The sequence below is a fragment of the Caenorhabditis remanei genome, chromosome X (genome assembly GCF_010183535.1).
Source record: "Caenorhabditis remanei strain PX506 chromosome X, whole genome shotgun sequence".
Lineage (NCBI taxonomy): Eukaryota > Metazoa > Nematoda > Chromadorea > Rhabditida > Rhabditidae > Caenorhabditis > Caenorhabditis remanei.
The window spans coordinates 21,359,196-21,377,034 of NC_071333.1; the positions used below are offsets into that span (position 1 = coordinate 21,359,196).

Genomic DNA, 17,839 nt, shown 5'->3' on the forward strand with positions numbered 1-17,839 from the left:
CACCTTTCTCTCTGTGTGTCTGTTTGCTTCCTTCACTACTTTGACGCGGACTTGTAAAAATAAATTTATTAAGAAAAAATCCCTCTTTCCCAATAACAACATAACCACCAAGAAAAGCAAGTCGGAGGGTCACAACAAGTGACCTGGAGATGAAGCGAAAGCCAAAGGCTAAACCTTCCCTTCGCCACTCCTCACCGGAGCGGCTCATTGGTCAGGTTCTGAAAAGGAGTTTGTGTTGTGAGAGATTCCATTCCAAAACCGTGTCCCATAGCATAATCCAAAATCTTAGTGCAGAAAGTACCTTCTGTTTCTCCCTATCCAATGCAAATTCGCATTTTTATGTGGACCCCTCACTAGTGCAAATTCGCTTTCTTTCTCGCCTTCACTTCCTTGCTAAATGTACATTTATTCGTGGAATTGCGTAAAAAGAGAGACTTTATTCAAAATACCCGAAAAGTAAAGTAAAAACATGATATTTTATTCGAAATACCCAAAAGGTAAGGTTGATCCATCCATCAGTATTCTTCTCTTATTAAATGTGAAGCGGAATCTCTTATTGATGGTGCGGCTGAACACATGATGGTCCCTGTCTCGATTGATGACAAATTGCGGCAAGTTCATCGTGGTCCTGTCAGCAACATCCTCCAAAACCTCGGTGATCATATTCTTCATTTTGCCAAAAGTAACTCGCTTGTCGACTTCGGAATTGATTGTGACGCCTTTCATCTTTCTCACAACCTGAAATTTTATATAAGTATTAAAGTTTTTGAAAAATGAATAGTACCTTGACTTCTCCACTGGAAAGACGATCCTTATAACAATAAGTTTTGGGTCCAAGGCTAACAAACTCTTCCAATTCACCATCCAATTCATTTGTGAGTTGTCCTAGGTAGGGTCCGATCTCCGATGCCAGTGGATCGTCGCAACCGTCTGGGACCGTATAAATCAATGAATCGGTATCTGAAAAAAGTTTGAAAATTTTAAGAAAATTATATAAAAACCATACCGGAATACACTAGATTGTCTGGACCAGCCATCTCCATGAGCCGATACAAGCGGAGGCGAGCATAAGATGTTGTCAATGCGGCTAGATGTACGGCGCTTGTCTTCAAACTTGAAAGAGTTTCCGCCTTCTTTCGATACTTGATGACGACCACATCATTCACAGGACGGACATCGAGGAGGGCAATGGAGGTGTCATTAACCAATTTCCAAAACTTTGATGGATCGATAACTATTTCAGTGTGCTCACGATCGACTCGCTGAGCAAACTTCCCCCACTGAAAATATTATTATTTTTAAAATTTTTAGACAAAAGACTTACGAGTGAATTCAGCAAGAGTTTGGCAACGGCTCGTTTTCCGGCATTCTTCACGAAACGAGTCCAGTCATCGAGGCGGATATGTTCCTTCTCCCAGTATCCCTGGCAGTATTCAGCCTTCTCTTCATCCGTGTTGACATTTGACGGCCAGCCAGAGCTATACTGAAAATTGAAAAGAAAAGGATTTTTAAAAGTTTGAATACAACTTACAATCTTCTCTGCCATCATTGAGTTGATGTATGATGTGAATAGGCCTCCTTCTCCATCAGCATTGTTTTCCACCCAATTCTTGTACTCTACTCCATGATAAACTTGAACAATTTTGTAGCCGAGTTCAAGGGCTTTTTTGAGTTCCACAGTTGTATAAGTTCCAGAGAAAGCTCGCTCCGATTCAGTGTGCTCACACTTTGACTGGCACCCAGCTTTTGCACATTCTGAAAAAGTATTTTAAATGATTGAAAATAGTCTAAAACTCACTTTTGCACAAAAAGAACATCAACCGGCCAGATGCTTTTCCGGGAATCAATGGTGTCTTCAAGTCATTTGGAGCAACAATTTTACAACTGAGGAATCCTTTGAACTGCAAATCTTCAGGAGTGGTCATTGGCACCTTCATGCTGCTTCTTGGAACATTGACTGGCTCTCCGATAGGATAAGACTCGTGTTTCATGACGGTCGGGTATAAGCTGAAAATAAGTTTACGACCAAATTTTGGAAAAAATACTCACCTAACTACATCGAGGTAGTATCCTTTCTTTCCTTCACAGCGCAAATGAAGTTTGAATACCTCGGTACGTCCTCCGACCAAAGCTTTTTCACATTCAAGCAAGTCCTGAAAGGATTCAACTAATTTTAGAAAAATTTCAAAAATGCTTACCACTGCTTCATAGTTTTCGAAAAATTCAGCCATGTCCTTATTGTTTCGGAGCTCTTTCTTGACTTCACACTCGTAAACAACTTTGACTGGGACGGTATTTCGCAATGTTCGAAGGCGTTTCCGGTCTTCCTTCCAAATTTCACGAGCACTCCTTTCTCCAATAATTGATTCTTCCGAGTAGGTACATGTGTGTCCATGCCAATAACATCCCTGAAAAATCTTTCTATATTTTGTATATTTTTCAAAAACTTACAAAAAATTCAATAACCTGACCGTCAGGGTATTTTTCGCATTTCGGAATGTAACCATCGACTCGATAGCCATCAATTTTTTCTTCACCGTACGTGGTCGACATGTTCATTTGGACTCCTTCACTTTCTCCAATCCAAGCCAAGTATTTTTGACTCAATACAGAGTTGCTGACTGATACGGAAGGTTTAGCGTCCAAGACAATTTCACGATCCTTGTGCAAATGATTACGACGGAAAACTTTTGCTGCAGCTGAAGCAGCTGTCGTAGATTCCTAAAAAATTTATTATTTTTAAAGGTAACCAAATAAAAAACTTACTTCCAAGAGGCAAACGTTTGTCATCGCTTCAAATTCTTTTTCGAATTCCGTCATTGCTGAAGAGAGGATGAAGACATCATTATAACAATACTTGTGGATTTCGTCAATGAAGTTGAATTGTTTTCCAGCATTTCGTTCAGCATCCAAAAATTCGACCAATTTCTCTCTGACAGGTGCTGGTTTGTTTTCGATGGCGTAGTAGTCATTGTCGGGGATGGCGCCAGAGTAGTCGTAATTTTCAGGTTTTATAAACTTGACCGGAAAATCTCTGTAAATTGAAAATTATTTTCACAACGAGTAATTGATAACATACCCTTTTTCCGACTTGATTTGGAATGTCTTGGCGACGTTGGCGAGGCTCATTGTCAGGTATTTGAGGGAGTCGATGAGACGGACATTATTGTATTTCATGTAGATAATTTTGGTCCCATCAAGACATACTTCGGGTGCAGCCTTGTTGCTGGAGATCATGTTTTCCAAGATGAATTGACCATCGTAACTAAAAATATTTTATGTTTAACTGAAAAGAAAATGTTTCTTACCCGGATGAATTGTGTGCGACGGCAACATATCCTCGGTGATGATTGCCAAACAGCCACTTTGTGAGACTTGCACCAACATTGACGTTCCTATTGTCGGGCGTCACACACTCAATGACCTTGACCCTTCCATTTGGTGCACACTTTTTGCAAACCGCGTTGCGCGCATCTTGGAGATTTTTTGGAATGTTGTGGGAACACTTTGGGCAGCAACGAAGAGCCACAAACAAGACGGGGTGCTGCTCGCCATTATCGGGATTTGCACGACACTAAAATATAAAAATGTTTTGGGAAAATTTCACAAAATACTCACCTCGATGTCGAAATACACTCTTTTCCTTGTCAACTTCTTTTCATTTTTTCCACATGGTGTCATTGTGCATTTATGATCTTGATCCTTCGGGATTTGACAACGGTGACAGTATTTTTCACCACACACATGGCCTCGATTGTTTTTATTGTAGTAATATGCTGTCTCACATTTCCCACAAAATTTGGTAAAGTCACATCTACTTTTACCATTTCTCGGACCTAAACAAGAAAAATTAATACATTTTTTCAAAAGTAAACAACTCACCACGACGAAGATGATTTTGGTAACAATTTTCCGAGGGAAAAACCACTCTACATTTTGTGCATGTTGTTTCGACATCATCCTTCGAGCTGTGGCAGTCAGTCGCTCCACACAATCGATGACGAAGACGACAATTATAATGGGAGGCCGCATCTCGGTATCTCGTCTGGCATAGTCCACAATAATATTTCGTCTTGAGGAGGGCACACAGACTCCGCACACCCGAGTAGTGACCGTCCGCCAGATAGAGTACCAATTGTTTGTCCTTTCCAACATATGGACCAGCATAGTACGGCGTGAAGGAGTTTTGTGTGAAGACAATTATTTGATATCTGCCCGCATAAATTGTCTCCTGGAATTGCTTCACATCCAACATGTCAAAATCCGTTGATTTGATGACATTGGCCTCCTATAAAAATATCTAAAAGTTTTAATGAATCTAAAGAATGGGATTACCTTTTTCATTTTCCGTACAGCCTTGTATACTTCTGGGAACTTGTTTGGCCGGCTGTGGGATTTGCGGGTGGAGTTGAGGTATTTGTTTCTGCATCTATCAAGCTTCTGCCACTCAAAGTGCATTTCAGCCTGGTATAGCGCGTGTACCAGGCAGTCTTCCACGACTGAAAAAAGGTATTTTACTTAAGAAACAATTTATTTAAAAATTACCATCATTTTTCATAATGTTGCTCCGTTGTGGTCTGATGACTTCATCCTCAAGCTCTTCAGCCTCCGTCTCCTCATCCTCCTCGGATCCGTCGGTATCCTTGGTGGCAGCATCAAAAAGATCGCTCGCGACCTCTTCCTCTCCTCTCTCTTTGTCTCTTTTCGATCGTTTCCCAAATGCCGTCAGATCGAGAAGGTTGGCTATATCGAATTTCCTCTTTCCTCCGCTGCCAGACGGAGGGTTTAGGTAGGTGATGCGAAGTGTCAGCTTTGGGGTATCAAGCTCGAGTACAGATTTATTGGACTGGGACATTTCCTCCATACTTTGAACAAGGTCTTCTGAGGACAGCTTGTTCAAAGGTTTAAAAGAAAGCCCAATCACTTCGGAAATTTCATCCGACTCGAGCATGATTCCCACTCGGCAATTAGAATGAGAAATCCCAGATGGTACATTATTTTTAATTATTTTTATAATGTCCTCTCCAAAAAGTTGTGGACCGTTAGGGTCCACAGTATAAAGTCTGGGGATTTCTACATCTAATTTGACACGTGTCACGGCACCTTTAAAACGCCTCTTCCCCTCCGTCACGGCCCTACTCAAAACTTTCAACGAGGAACCGCCTACTTGCATCTAAGAGAAAAAACCATTATAAATATGTCTTCAAAATGTGACTCACCTCGTTTTCGGCCTCATTGTTCTCCATTTCTTCCACTTTTCCCACCAACTCGTTCACCACCTCTTTGATTTCCAACTCGATACGTTCTCGATCCATTTCTTCCACTTTTCCCACCAACTCGTTCACCACCTCTTTGATTTCCAACTCGACTTGATCCATTTTCTTCCAGAGATCCTGAAAAATGTCACAATTGGCAACAACAGCTCCACAAAAGAATATAAATGAGACTGGCACCGGATATGTCACGAGCACACAGCAACCATATTACGATCAAGGAGGAATGGTGAGGTTTTATAGTCAAAAATGTGTCAAAAATAATAAAAATTTCAGATGAATACGGGTGGAATGGAACCAATCTACTTTTCGAACGAAATTGTGCCAAAAACCGTGAAGAAACCGGAAACATTCGTTTTCAACTTCAACAAGGGTTCTGCTCCAGTTTTCAACATTATGAAGGAAAAGTGAGAAAATTGACAGAAAGTGCTACCGATTCCCCCTACACTTTTGCCGAATTCAATTACGTTTTCGATGAGTCATCTTCGATTTTGTGAAAAAGTGCCCTCCAATACACCTACCCGCAATATTGTGCTTTCCACCGTGTTTTCGTCCTTTTTGATGTTTTTCCACACCTATCATCCAATTCCAATGATTGAGTCATGGCTCAATTTGACAATTTTCCTCGTTTTTCCTGAAATATCATACTTTTTCAATTATTTTTGCTCAAAAAATTTTGCTTGACTCCGCCCCTTTTTTGATATGCTTGTCACTTTCATTTCATTTCATTCACTTTTTATCGCTCTTCAATAAATTTCTTACTATTCTAGAAATGCCTATTACTCGTTGGGATAATCCAAAAGCTAAAGCTCCAGAGCAAGACGCAATCAAGAATTGGTCTCCAACCACCGAAAAAACTATTGATGATTTTGTCAAGGAAGCTGCTATGGAACCGATTGAGAAGCCAAGTTTCCCTCAAAAATCCGCGTACAAACGAAAGCGCGAGGAAAAGAAGGTCGAATCACCAGAGGAAGCCCATAAAAGAAGAGTGGTCGGTTTCAACACTTTTCAGTACTTAAATAGAAAATTTGTTATTTTTAGGAGTGGCTCCACAAGCGTGCCAAGGAGAGTGCTATTCCAACCGAAGAGGGGGCCGTTCTGAAGCCATCTTTCATTTTCAAGGACATTGGGCCATTCATTGTCAACATGTGCCTCAATTGTAGAATTTTCAACTCGACTCAAGAACCAAAAACAGTTGCTGATGGAATGGTTCAAATGCGTAAGTTTTTTATATTTTTTCCGTTAAATATCATATTCTTATTCAATTATTTTCAGCAATGGCTCTCTGTACTGTATGCCGTGCTCACTTCAATCATCAACGTGCTACAAAGTTCTTCCATTTCGACCTCCCATCAGTCAAGAAAAATTATAATCTCTAAATATTTTCCATTTTTTATTATTACTTGACAGCATTCTTTCAATAAACTACAGTAACCCAGAAGTTGTTTCTATGTTCGGGAGAGTATGATGAGTATTCAGAACTCTACTCACCGGTAAGCAAACAAAAATACGTATATGGGCTCTAGAATACGGTGATAACTCATCACTATCGAGTCAAAAATGGGCCACTATTACACAATTTTTTCGCGAGACTCCGCCTTCGGAATTGTTAAACTTTATTCATTTGCTCCAAAATTTTTCATTTTGATTTCAATTCTTTATTTCAATTTTCATATAATTTTTCGTTAAATTTCTAGTAGAATGTTATTCAGCTATTAACCAGAAATAGTAGCTCTGTCATCTTCGTGAAAGTACTGGAAACATTTGTTTTCCTGATTACGTTATGGTTTAGGGTTTTCAAAATTATTGTTAGATGTATCAAAATTTGATTATTTTAGCTTTAAGGTTTCCAATTTTGGATGTTTGAAATTTATTTACGAACGAGTCGTTTAAATTTTTTATTTTTAATCGTACTTTTCTGGAATTTTGCTGAGGAGCCATCTACTAGAAATTTAGATTTTAAAATACTCACCCTTTTATTCACTTTTCAATTTCAGCCATGTCGCTTAGCAAACCAACTGTTTCCTTGTCCTCAGGTCGTTCCGCAGAAGTCCAAGCCAAGGTAAAATTTGCATTTACATTTTTATTTCTTCACCTAAAAGAAAAGTTTAAAGAATATTTTTCACATTTTCAGATTGCTAAAAATCGGATGAAGGCCTTGGAGAAGAGAGTGGCATTTCTCGAAAAGGAGAGCACCGAGCTTAAGAATCTACGGATCAAACTGAAGGTAATAGTATTTGTAGAATGGGAAAATTCTATTTAATGTTATTTTGATGACGAATTTCGTAGAATGAAAAAAAAAAAACGATTTTATGTAATTTCAATGAACTTAGTAAAATATAAATTATAGTTTCACTTTTCAGATCGCTAAAAGCCGGGGAAGTGCTTTGGAAAAAAGGCTTAACTTGATCTCCCAGGATAATGACACATTAGCCCAGGATAATAACACATTAGCCCAGGATAATGACACATTGGAAGGAGGAATAGATGCCCTCCAGGCCGAAGTAGCCCGAAAAGATCTGGAGATCGCCAGGCGAGATGCGGAACTAGCATGGTTTAATTGGAATGAAGAGGTTCGGGAGGAGAGCCGTATTTGCCAACTTTGCCTCCAGGAATATAGCCATGAAGCCAATATTCCAAAAGTCATAGGTAACGATAAATTTCATTTGTAAACTATTGGATCTAAAAACAAATTTCAGCCTGCGGCCACATCTGCTGTCACAACTGCTTGTTTAACAAGGTTGACGTTCCATGGTGGATCTTATTCCTTGTCCTTCCACTTTGACTTATATCCAACACTTTAGAACACGGTCTTTTAGAATACATAGAGGTTTATTATGGGAGAGATACTAAAGATAAAGATAAAGAGGTAGGTTATAGTTAAATCAGGAGACTAATACTGAATGAGGAATTCAAGGGAGATAAACATATAAAACTAGATAAAGGGAAAGAGTAATTAAAATAAAGAAAGACCTCAAGACGGGTGTTAGTCTTGGTGTCCTAGCTCTCTACTGGCAAGCGGGTGTCACAAACCCGTGCGGGAGAGAGAGAGAGAGACACAGAAACGAAGGAACGCCCTCCGAAAGGATTGCGTTCCTCTATCATGTGACATCCCCCTTTCTTCCGAAAGAGCTGTGACGTCCTCGGAGCCTATATGAAATATTGGGGAACCTACAGTTACACAGATATTACAAGTAAATTCCTAAAAGACAAGAGGTAACTAAAGGGAAATCAAATTAAAATATAATACAAAAATTACAATTAAGAATGCAATACAACCGAAAATAGAATCCAATTAATACACAATAAACAACAATATTATTATTACGAATTGATCCAAACCAAGAACATGAAGGACGCCATTGACTGTAGAACACGCAGTTGGCAATTGACTGGCATTTAGCAAATGGCAATTGACCCCGATTAAACCATCCAAACGACCGAAAGTTCCAATGAAAACCATCCAAACGACCGAAAGTTCCAATGAAAACCATCCAAACGACCGAAAGTTCCAATGAAAACCATCCAAACGACCGAAATGAACCGGAAACTTTTAAATTTGGATTACGGTAGGCGCGGCGCCATCGAAATGTTCCCTCGCTTTTAAGCTGAGCAATTCCCAAGCTTACCGTACCACAGGTTACGAGAAACGACCATTTTCGTTCGATTTTCTTCCATTTTCATCATTTTTCCTCGTTTTCCTTCGTTTTCCTTCGAATTTTCTTCTTTCTTCAACGATTTCCATGCCAAAATCCATTTTTCGCAGCAAATTCTCCACCAAAATTGTGAATTTTCAGCGAAAAAATGTCCAGAGTTTCCTCTTTCTTTTGTGCCGCAGCTTGCTCTTTCCACGGTTTCTGCGTGCAAGTGTTGGAGTCGTTCCAGTGTGTTTGCAATGAGGGATTTGTTGGAGAGGCTTGTGAGCAGGTTGCAGCGACTGCCGCGTCCCCCCTCGTCACAACGACTGTCGCGGCTCCTGTCGTGACCACCGTCGCCAGCGGATCCGGAGGTAAATGAAAGAGAATTTTAAATAAAATAACTCCACACTTTCAGCTTGGACCGTCTTCATTCTTGTCGGATTCGGCTTCGTCGTCCTGCTCCTTCTTCTCCTCCTCTGTGTCTTCTTGTCGCGTCGTCAGGATCCCGAGGTGGAGGATAGCCTCTGCTGAGTCTTCTTGTTCTTCTTTTTTTTTTCTTCTTTTTGTTGTTGTTGTTGTTGTTGTTGTTGTTCATACATGTTTTTTTTCTTGGTTGATGTGACAGCTAACAGACAATATTGAAGGGTATATGATGAAATGTCCCGATAACATACGATAGATTTGACCCGAAGATAAGCGATTGTAAACAGACTGACCATCATTTTTCTGCGGGGTCCTCCGGTGTTGTGGGGACTTCTTTCTTCTCCGACTTGTACACTTTGCATCGATTCTTGTGCACCGTATTGAGTCGTTCCTTCTTCGATCTTGTGTTTGGTCCAGAGATTCTGACAGTGATGTTCGGTTCCTTAACTTCAATTACTTCAAACGGTCCTCGAAATTGCTTTCCAATCTTGCTGTATTTGGATTCCCGAATCAAAATCTTGTCCCCAACGTTGATAGCTGCATCGTTGATAACTTTTTCCGAATCATGTCTTTCCTTCTGTCTCGTGGACCTTTTCTCAATCTTCTCCATACACTCCTTCTGTAGGGTCTCTTGAGTTGACCTGACCTGCGACACATGATCCATCACTCCTGTCGATAACGTATTCTCGGGCAACGCGTTTTTGAGTGGTGACCTCGCCTGCTGCCCGTGCATTACAACGTGTGGAGATACCCCAGTGGTAGCATTATTTGCATTGTTGTATGCGTGGACTAACGTTTGCAGTTTTCGGTCCCAATTTTGACTGTCCTCACACTGTCGAAGCATTTGTTGAATCGTTTGATTTGCACGTTCTACTTGTCCATTAGCCTCGTGGTGATATGGAGTACTCATTTTGTGTTCCACTGCTAACGACTTCAACAGTTCTTTGAATTGATTCGAAGTGTAATTGGTTCCGTGGTCGGTCACAAGAGTTTTGGGTGTCCCGAATCTTGATACCACTCGATCCATAAACACGGTGCACAATTCCTCTGCTGTTTGGTCTCTGACGGCTTCAGCTATGATGAACTTGCTGAATGAATCCACAAAAACCGCAATGAATTTGTTTTTTCTATCCGTTTCGGCCATTGGTCCAATAAAATCCGAATGTACTCTCTCAAATGGTGCTGATGTTGTTTCGAATTTTCCCATCGGTGCTCTCAATCTCGTTTTTGCAGGATCCTTGTTCTTCTGGCACACTCGGCATCGTTCCACAATTCCTCGAATAGCTTTCGACATTCCCGGCCAAGAAACGATGTCACCAACTCGTTTCTCTGTCTTTTCGCAACCAAGGTGAGCACTTTCAAAAATCGATTCGTGAACCATCTTGGCGATGACGTGTCCATATTTGGTTTTAGCCGGTAGACTTATGACCCATTGTCGATCGTTGTTTCGTTTGAACAGGATTTCTTCATGAATTAGGCAGTTTTTCAGAAGTTCCCTTGTATCCAAAGTTCTCTCATCTTCGGATTGTTCTTCACGAATCTTGTCAAAATCGATCTTCAGAGTAGCAGTGAGGGCATTGATGAGCATTTTTGGAGAGGTAAGTCTTTTGTTATTCTTCTCGGATTTCTTCAGCGGATGATATCTTGACAAAGTATCACATACCACATTCTGCTTTCCAGGTCGATAGGTGATGACGATGTCGAATTCCTGTAGCACGATTTGATACTTCCCGAGTCTTCCCATCAGATCTTTTCGATGTAGAAGTGCCTTCAACGGAGCGTGATCAGTGATGACTGTTGTCTTCGCCCCGTCAATATACGGACGAAATTGTTGCACAGCGTAGACCAATCCTAGCGCTTCCAATTCGATGGCTGCATAGTTCCGTTCATGTGTATTGTACACTCGACTCGCATATGCCACAACTCGAAGATCCTTCCCTTCCTTGTCTTGTTGTTGGTACAATACTGCTCCAACTCCTTTTCCGGAACTATCAACTTCGATGACGAACGGCTTTCCCAGTTGAGGTGCGACCAGAACTGGTTCTGAAGTGAGTGCTTCTTTCAGCTTTTCAAATGCTTCTGCTCTCTCGGTAGTCCATTCAAATTTCACATCCTTTTTGGTTAACTCCAGAATTGGTGCGGCTATTTTTGAGAAATTTTTCACAAACCGGCGATAAAAAGAAGCCATTCCAATGAATGCTCGGACATCCTTGACTGTTCTTGGAACGGGATACTCCTTTACGGCTTGTGTCTTGGCTGGATCGGGTTTCAGGCCATCCTTTGATACGATAAATCCCAAAAATACAATGTGGTCTCTTGCAAATTTTGATTTATCTGCTTTCAGCTTCATCCCGATTCCTTCGATCTTGCCGAGAACTTCGTCGATGTCTTGAAGATGCTCTTCCGCTGTTCTGGATGTCATGATGAGGTCGTCGATGTAAACAAAGATTCTGGCTCGCACTTCTTTGATGAGTTCGTTCATGCATCGTTGGAAAGTTCCTGGAGATCCTTTGAGACCCATCGGCATTCGGAGATACTCAAAAGCACCCAAAAAACAAGCGAAAGCAGTCCTCGAAGAGTGTTCCGGTTCCACCATGATTTGATGAAACCCCGCTTGGAAATCCAAACTGGTGTAGAATTCTTGGCCTCCACATAAATCCAAGATTTCCTGGATGTTCGGGATAACACTCTGGACTGGCTTGGTGATGGCATTCAAAGCACGAAAATCCACGGTGAAGCGCCACGTCAATCCATCAGCTTTTCTCACCAACACGATTGGAGCCAAAAATGGAGAATCCGACGGTTGTATGATTCGTTGCTCCAACATCATTTTTATCTGCCTCGCGATTTCTTCTCTCTTCTCCAATGGAATCCTGTAGATCTTGGCATTCGGTATTTTGTAACCATCTTCCAAATCAATCCGATGTTTGATTTTTCCCTTATACTCTCCAAGGATACCGTCTGGTCCCACAAATGCTTCCGCATGTGCGTCGATGATCACTCTCAGAACTTCCTTTTGATTTTCGGTGAGTTTTGATTTCGAAAGGTCTACCCAATCTGATATCCGAAAATTTCTAGGCGTCTCCTGTGGAAGTTTCGGCAGTTTCGATTCCCAATCAGCTTCCGGTGATGCGTTGTCCTGATCAAAAGTTTTGATGGATCCAATCTTCGAAGCTTTGGCAATTGCTCTCTTCTTCTGGAGTCGCACTGGAGTTGCAGATGGATTGAAGACTTGAACCATTGTTTTCCCAGCATCCTCGATACGAGCAATCACTCTTCCAACCACGTAGATGTCGTCACCATCTTCCTGGGTATCTTCCAACAACAATTCCTGTCCCATCTCTGGATTGTAGTTTTCGATGATGGCTGGGATTACTGCTTCCGACTTAGCATCAATTACAACGTCTCCCTGTGGAAATACCAAGATGCTTTCTTCTTCGTCTTCCTCGTCACAGCCAACATAATTGATTGGAATTTTTACGCCTCCAATCTCGATAACTCCTTCGAAGAGATTTGTGCTGATGTTTCCAAAATTCTTACTGATGCTTGTTTGGATATCGGCACCTAACAGAACTGGAGCTGGACAATCGACATCTGATGATACCAAGAAGTTGTGTTGCATCGCATATGGACCAATTTTGATCGTTGCCATGGTTGTCCCGAGGAAGTTGATTGGTGATCCATTTGCAGCTTGGGCCACCAATTGTCCTCTTGTATCCACATCTGTCACCACTGAAGACATCGGCATGTAACTGATTGCAGCTCCCGTGTCCCACAAAGCTTTCAGTGGTCTTCCTTCGATTTCCAGAGGAATGTGCGGAGTACGAGCAGGTCTGATACCTTTCCATTTTCTCGATTTGATTGCACAGACTTTTCCAAGCATAGGATATTCCTCTTCAATTGGCTTCTGTCGAATTTTCTGGGGTGGTGGTGGAGCTGGTCGATTGGTCATCTGGACATTGTTGATGTGGAGTTGTTGTGTCAATCCCACGAGAGATTCGGCCAATCCAATTGCTGTTTTCCTGGTCACTTTTGTTGCCTTCCGGAATGCTCGGTACTTCAAATAGGCGTATCCAATGCATACGATGACCAATATGACAGCAATCAACGATCCGATCCAGATGAAAAGTTCCAGAATAGAGAAGAGTGCATTTCGAAGTCCATTTCCAACCTTATCAACTGTGGTGTCGTACAGCTCTTTTGCGGATTTTCCAACTTTTGTAGCAGAATCGGTGAGTAGATCAATTCCTGTGTTCAGCACTCCTTCCTTAATCAAACTCTTCTGCAGATCTCTTTGGAATCGACTGGATTTCTTCTCGTTTTCCTTGTCAGCAGACGTCGAAACTCCAATTTCTTGGTTGAGATTGGTGTAGAAAGTCTTTGGTGGTTCCAGCAAGAATTGATCTTGAGTCATCCTGTTTGGTCGAATGAGCTGCTGAGGGCTGACTTCTTTGTTGTCCGATCCAATCCACCGATGATGTTCCATCCGGATTCCAATTGGTCGGTCATCACACGAAATTTTCACAGCTTCGGTCACCAAATCTTCAGATCCTGGCAGTTGGAACCAAATGATTCCATCCACTGTAACTGGCACCAAGTCATAACAAGTGTTGTTGACCTTCCTGTCCCAATGAATTGTAGATGGCGTCACTGTCCTGCATTTCGAAATGAGTAAGCTTTCTCCAATTCTTTTTGCAGAAATATCCTTTCTTTTCAGAAGTTGGCGAACTGCGGCAGTCGGATCAATTGAAAGAAGAGTGTCGAACAAGGAATTTGTGGCGAATTGTTCTTTGCAGGTGGAGGTGAAACTCTCTTCAATTGTCTTCGTACGAACCTTTGATGATTTGACATCGTTTTGGTTGATAACCGGAGCATGGTTCGATGTTATCACTGGAGCAGGTGCATCAGGTCTGGCAGACATAGCAGGAGCAGCGGGGACTGTATGAACAGGAGGTGTAACAAGTGGAGCTGTTGTTGTTGTCTTCGGTGGAGTCGTCGGTTTTTCTGTGGGAGGTGGTGTCGGCCGTGTCCACTGAGCTTCATCGATTGGAGCAAACTCTCCCATTTCTTTCAGCTTCGTCTCGTTGAATTTTGGAACCAATGCACTTGAATCCAAATGAATGAAATCTGGCTCACTTTTCCCAAACTCTCGTTCCAGCAACGTGTCGAACATGAATGCATCTCGTTGTTCAATCATCCGAAACATTGTTTCCTCAGCATGTGTGAGTCCATTCTTCAACGAAGTAAGTCTTCTCATTTCTCTCCAAGCGTACTGTGCAATCCGAATAGCTTTCAGGGCAATCAGAAGAGTGGATTGTTGATGTCTCCTGTCCTCCGGATAAAATTTGGCTCGTTGGCTCAGCAAATTGTTGGTGACGTTGTACCTTTTGAACTCACGAAGAAGTACTTGGTCTATAATTGGAGAGTTGACCACCGCGACATCCTTGAGGTTCTTCTTTCCATAGAGCTTCCAAACCAACGGAGTCGTGAAGTTTTCCCCGATTTCAAATTCAATCCATTCGTTGAGATTTCCTTTGATTCCGGCAGTCGCTCTCTTTATCCTCCATGGAAACGGTGAGTCTTTTTGAAAGACAGTGTACTCCGGTCTCTGATAAAGTATCTGTGGCAGTTCGATGAGAAGACCATCATCTGTCATCAAAGCCTGGTTCATTGCACAGTCATCGAGAATTGTTCGCACTTTCCTCAAATCTTTTTCAATTCCAGCAAAGAATCCAGTCTCCTCGATCGCGAGGTAATCCTGGTGGATGATGGCTTCACTCGAGAAGGAGTATTGGAATGGGCATTCCCTTCTGGCGATTTGAGGTTCCCAGACAATGGTGAATCGATCCTCCTTGCAGCTACCTGACTCGAACGAGCATTGTTCCAAGTTGCCCAAATTGGAGATGATTGTCCTTCCGTCGATGGTCGCTACGTGTCCGGTCTGGAGTGTGAATTCGTGGAATTCAAACGTTTTGCTTCCGAACCAGCTAGGTTTGATTGTCCCGTTCTCCATGGTATTTGTCCGGAAGTAGCCAGGTGAGATCTCCTCCAACGATTTTCCATCATACTTCTTTTCCAGCACCGCTTTCCTGCACTCTTCGACTGCTACCTCCACCTGCTCTCCAATTTCCGTCTCGGTTGTCTGGTAGATGGTCAGAAAGCCAAACGTGTGAGCCTTCATTGATGTCTTGGAGCATTTGTTGGCTTGGAGCTCCATCGCTTCGGTCCTTGGCACATAGACTGCTATCTGATGGCGTTGCAAATGGACATCCGTGTTGAAGGTGCACTGGATGGGCTTCGGTGGGACGAACACGTTTCCAGTCACTCCGAATCCACAAACTTGTAGAGAATCAGCCGTTGGAAGGAGGGTCAACGTCATCAACCCCAAAAGGAACTTACTGACGTTGTTAATAACCGGTCTACCTGTCCGGTTATTGAATCCAACCTTTGGTGGAGCATCCTCGATTGGAAGTGGTGGCGGTCTCTGGTGTCCAATTGCTTGGGTTGGTTGGTGTGTGGCTCCTTGGATTTGCTGGTATCCCGCTCCTTGGATTGGTTGGTGTCCAAATCCTTGCATTGGCTGACCATACTGCTGCGGGGCCTGGTGATACTGAGGAGGGGCCTGATGATGTTGCTGAGGGACATGATGAGGGCAATGCTGGCAATGCTGACATCCTTGAACTTGTCCAAGTGTTCCCTGGTAATTGGGAAAACTCCGGTAGGTCTTTTCTCTTCTGCCTCGTCCTCCAAAATGTCCTCCCCTTCCAGGTTGCCATGCTGGAAAGGCTTGTTGGACAACGGCCACCAGTGCTTCATCATCATCTTCTTCCGCTTCGATTTTGAGGAGTCGATCGATTTTCTCCGCTTGGTTCACCATTTCCTTTAGAGTTTTCGGAGCAGTGGGGAGTCGGCGCAGCTCCGTTCTGATTTCCTTGTTGATTCCGTTCAGGAACTGAGTCGCTAGGAGCCGATCTCTGGATGCCACTTCCAGATCGTCGTATGCATACGTCCCGAGTTTCCTGATTTTTTCCGCATACTCCGAAATCGATGATTTCCCTTGATGGGTATTACTGATCTCCTGCAGAGCTATTTCCTTGTCGGCATCGCACTCATGAGCCTTGAGGAGTGCCTTGGTGACGCCGGCCCAGGTCTTCTTCTCCTCAGCTGGGATTCTGTCGTATTTGTGGAGGGCTGCATCCTCCAGAAAAAACGGCAGAATCCCAACTGCTGCCTCCGACGGGACCTTGATTCGATAGAAGGTCCGCGCCAGGGAGTCCAGCCACTCGGTGATGTCTGCGGCTTTGCCATCACCGAATTTCCGAACTCGCCTCTCCAACAGCCGCAATACGTCTCCGGTGGACTTCCACTCCGTCCCACCGGTGACGTCGATCTGCGTCTCCTCCGTCTCAAAGCGATCATTGTATGGGGCTGTCGGTGGCTTTTGCTCGTCCCCCATGATTGTTCTCTCCGAATTCTCAGTTGTGTCCAACGGTGGGTCTTTTTCAACTTTCACACTAACAAAGTTGTAGCTTCCAGGTGGGGGAGAAGCAACGAGAGTCTTCGACTCAAGGGAATCAAAATACTCCGATAGTGAGAGAGTTGAGTTTGGAGAATCGGATTTGAGAGGAGAGTGGAATGGAGATATACAAGGAGAAGATTGACGAGAAGAAATAGGAGTGGAGGTTCTTACGAATTTTCCTGGTGGTGAGAGATCCGTCTGCTCCTGGTTCCCTGAAGTTGGTGCTCTCGATCCAGGTGATCTCAGCCGCAATAATTTCTCCAGAAACGCGTTGACTTCTTCTGGCGTAGAGTTTTTTGTGAGCGCCGGTGAGTAGTCTTCCTTGACTGAGAATGGAAAAAGAGTTTTTCTTACTTCTGGGGTCTTCTTTTCAGCCAATGACGATGGAGATGCGGTTGGAGTTTGGAACGAACTTGATGGTGATACGGCCGGTGAAGTGTTGGACGTCGGATTCGATGAAGTTGGTGTCGGTGTCGTTGACGATGTTGCTGCAGTTGTCTCCGATGTAGTCGATGCAATCGATGCAGTGGACGCAGTTGATGCAGTTGTTGCAGCTTCAGCAATTAAGTCTTCTGCTTTCCGTTGGCTCCTCGTACGTCGGTCCGTTGGTCCAGTTGGATTCCGTGGATTCTTGTACTTCGTCTTCTTGTCCAGGATTGATGGAAAAAGTAAGTATTTGAATTAAGAAGAACGAGTGAAACGAGATGAGGAGTAAGGAAGCGAAGAATGGAAGATGAGAGAAAGTAGACGGTCAATAAGACGAGAGAATAGAACAGCGGCAATCGCCACGGCAAGTCAACGAAAGTTAAGATTCAAGAAAAGAAAAGAAACGAAACAAACGATGAACTGAGCAGTGGACGAATGCGTCGGGTGAGTGTTGAATGAATGTGGCTGTTCTGTCTTACTGGCTCCACGATCTCTGGGGCGGGGCTTCTTCCATGTTGTTTACCGCATTTGCCAGATAGGCGTACCCCGCGGTGCCATCT

At 42.9% G+C, this 17,839-nt stretch overlaps 2 protein-coding genes across 2 annotated transcripts; both read left to right on the forward strand.

Annotated features, from left to right (window-relative positions):
* Positions 1-6,045: 6,045 nt before the first annotated feature.
* On the forward strand, positions 6,046-6,652 carry GCK72_026268 (uncharacterized protein; the record flags this gene model as incomplete). Its single annotated transcript, XM_053736789.1, has 3 exons — positions 6,046-6,264; positions 6,315-6,492; positions 6,549-6,652. The coding sequence occupies 3 exons, from the start codon at positions 6,046-6,048 to the stop codon at positions 6,650-6,652; spliced, it is 501 nt and encodes a 166-aa protein (XP_053580355.1).
* Positions 6,653-7,272: 620 nt separating this feature from the next.
* Positions 7,273-8,058, forward strand: GCK72_026269 (uncharacterized protein; the record flags this gene model as incomplete). Its single annotated transcript, XM_053736790.1, has 4 exons — positions 7,273-7,335; positions 7,408-7,500; positions 7,637-7,922; positions 7,973-8,058. The coding sequence occupies 4 exons, from the start codon at positions 7,273-7,275 to the stop codon at positions 8,056-8,058; spliced, it is 528 nt and encodes a 175-aa protein (XP_053580356.1).
* Between the last annotated feature and the right edge of the window lie 9,781 nt (positions 8,059-17,839).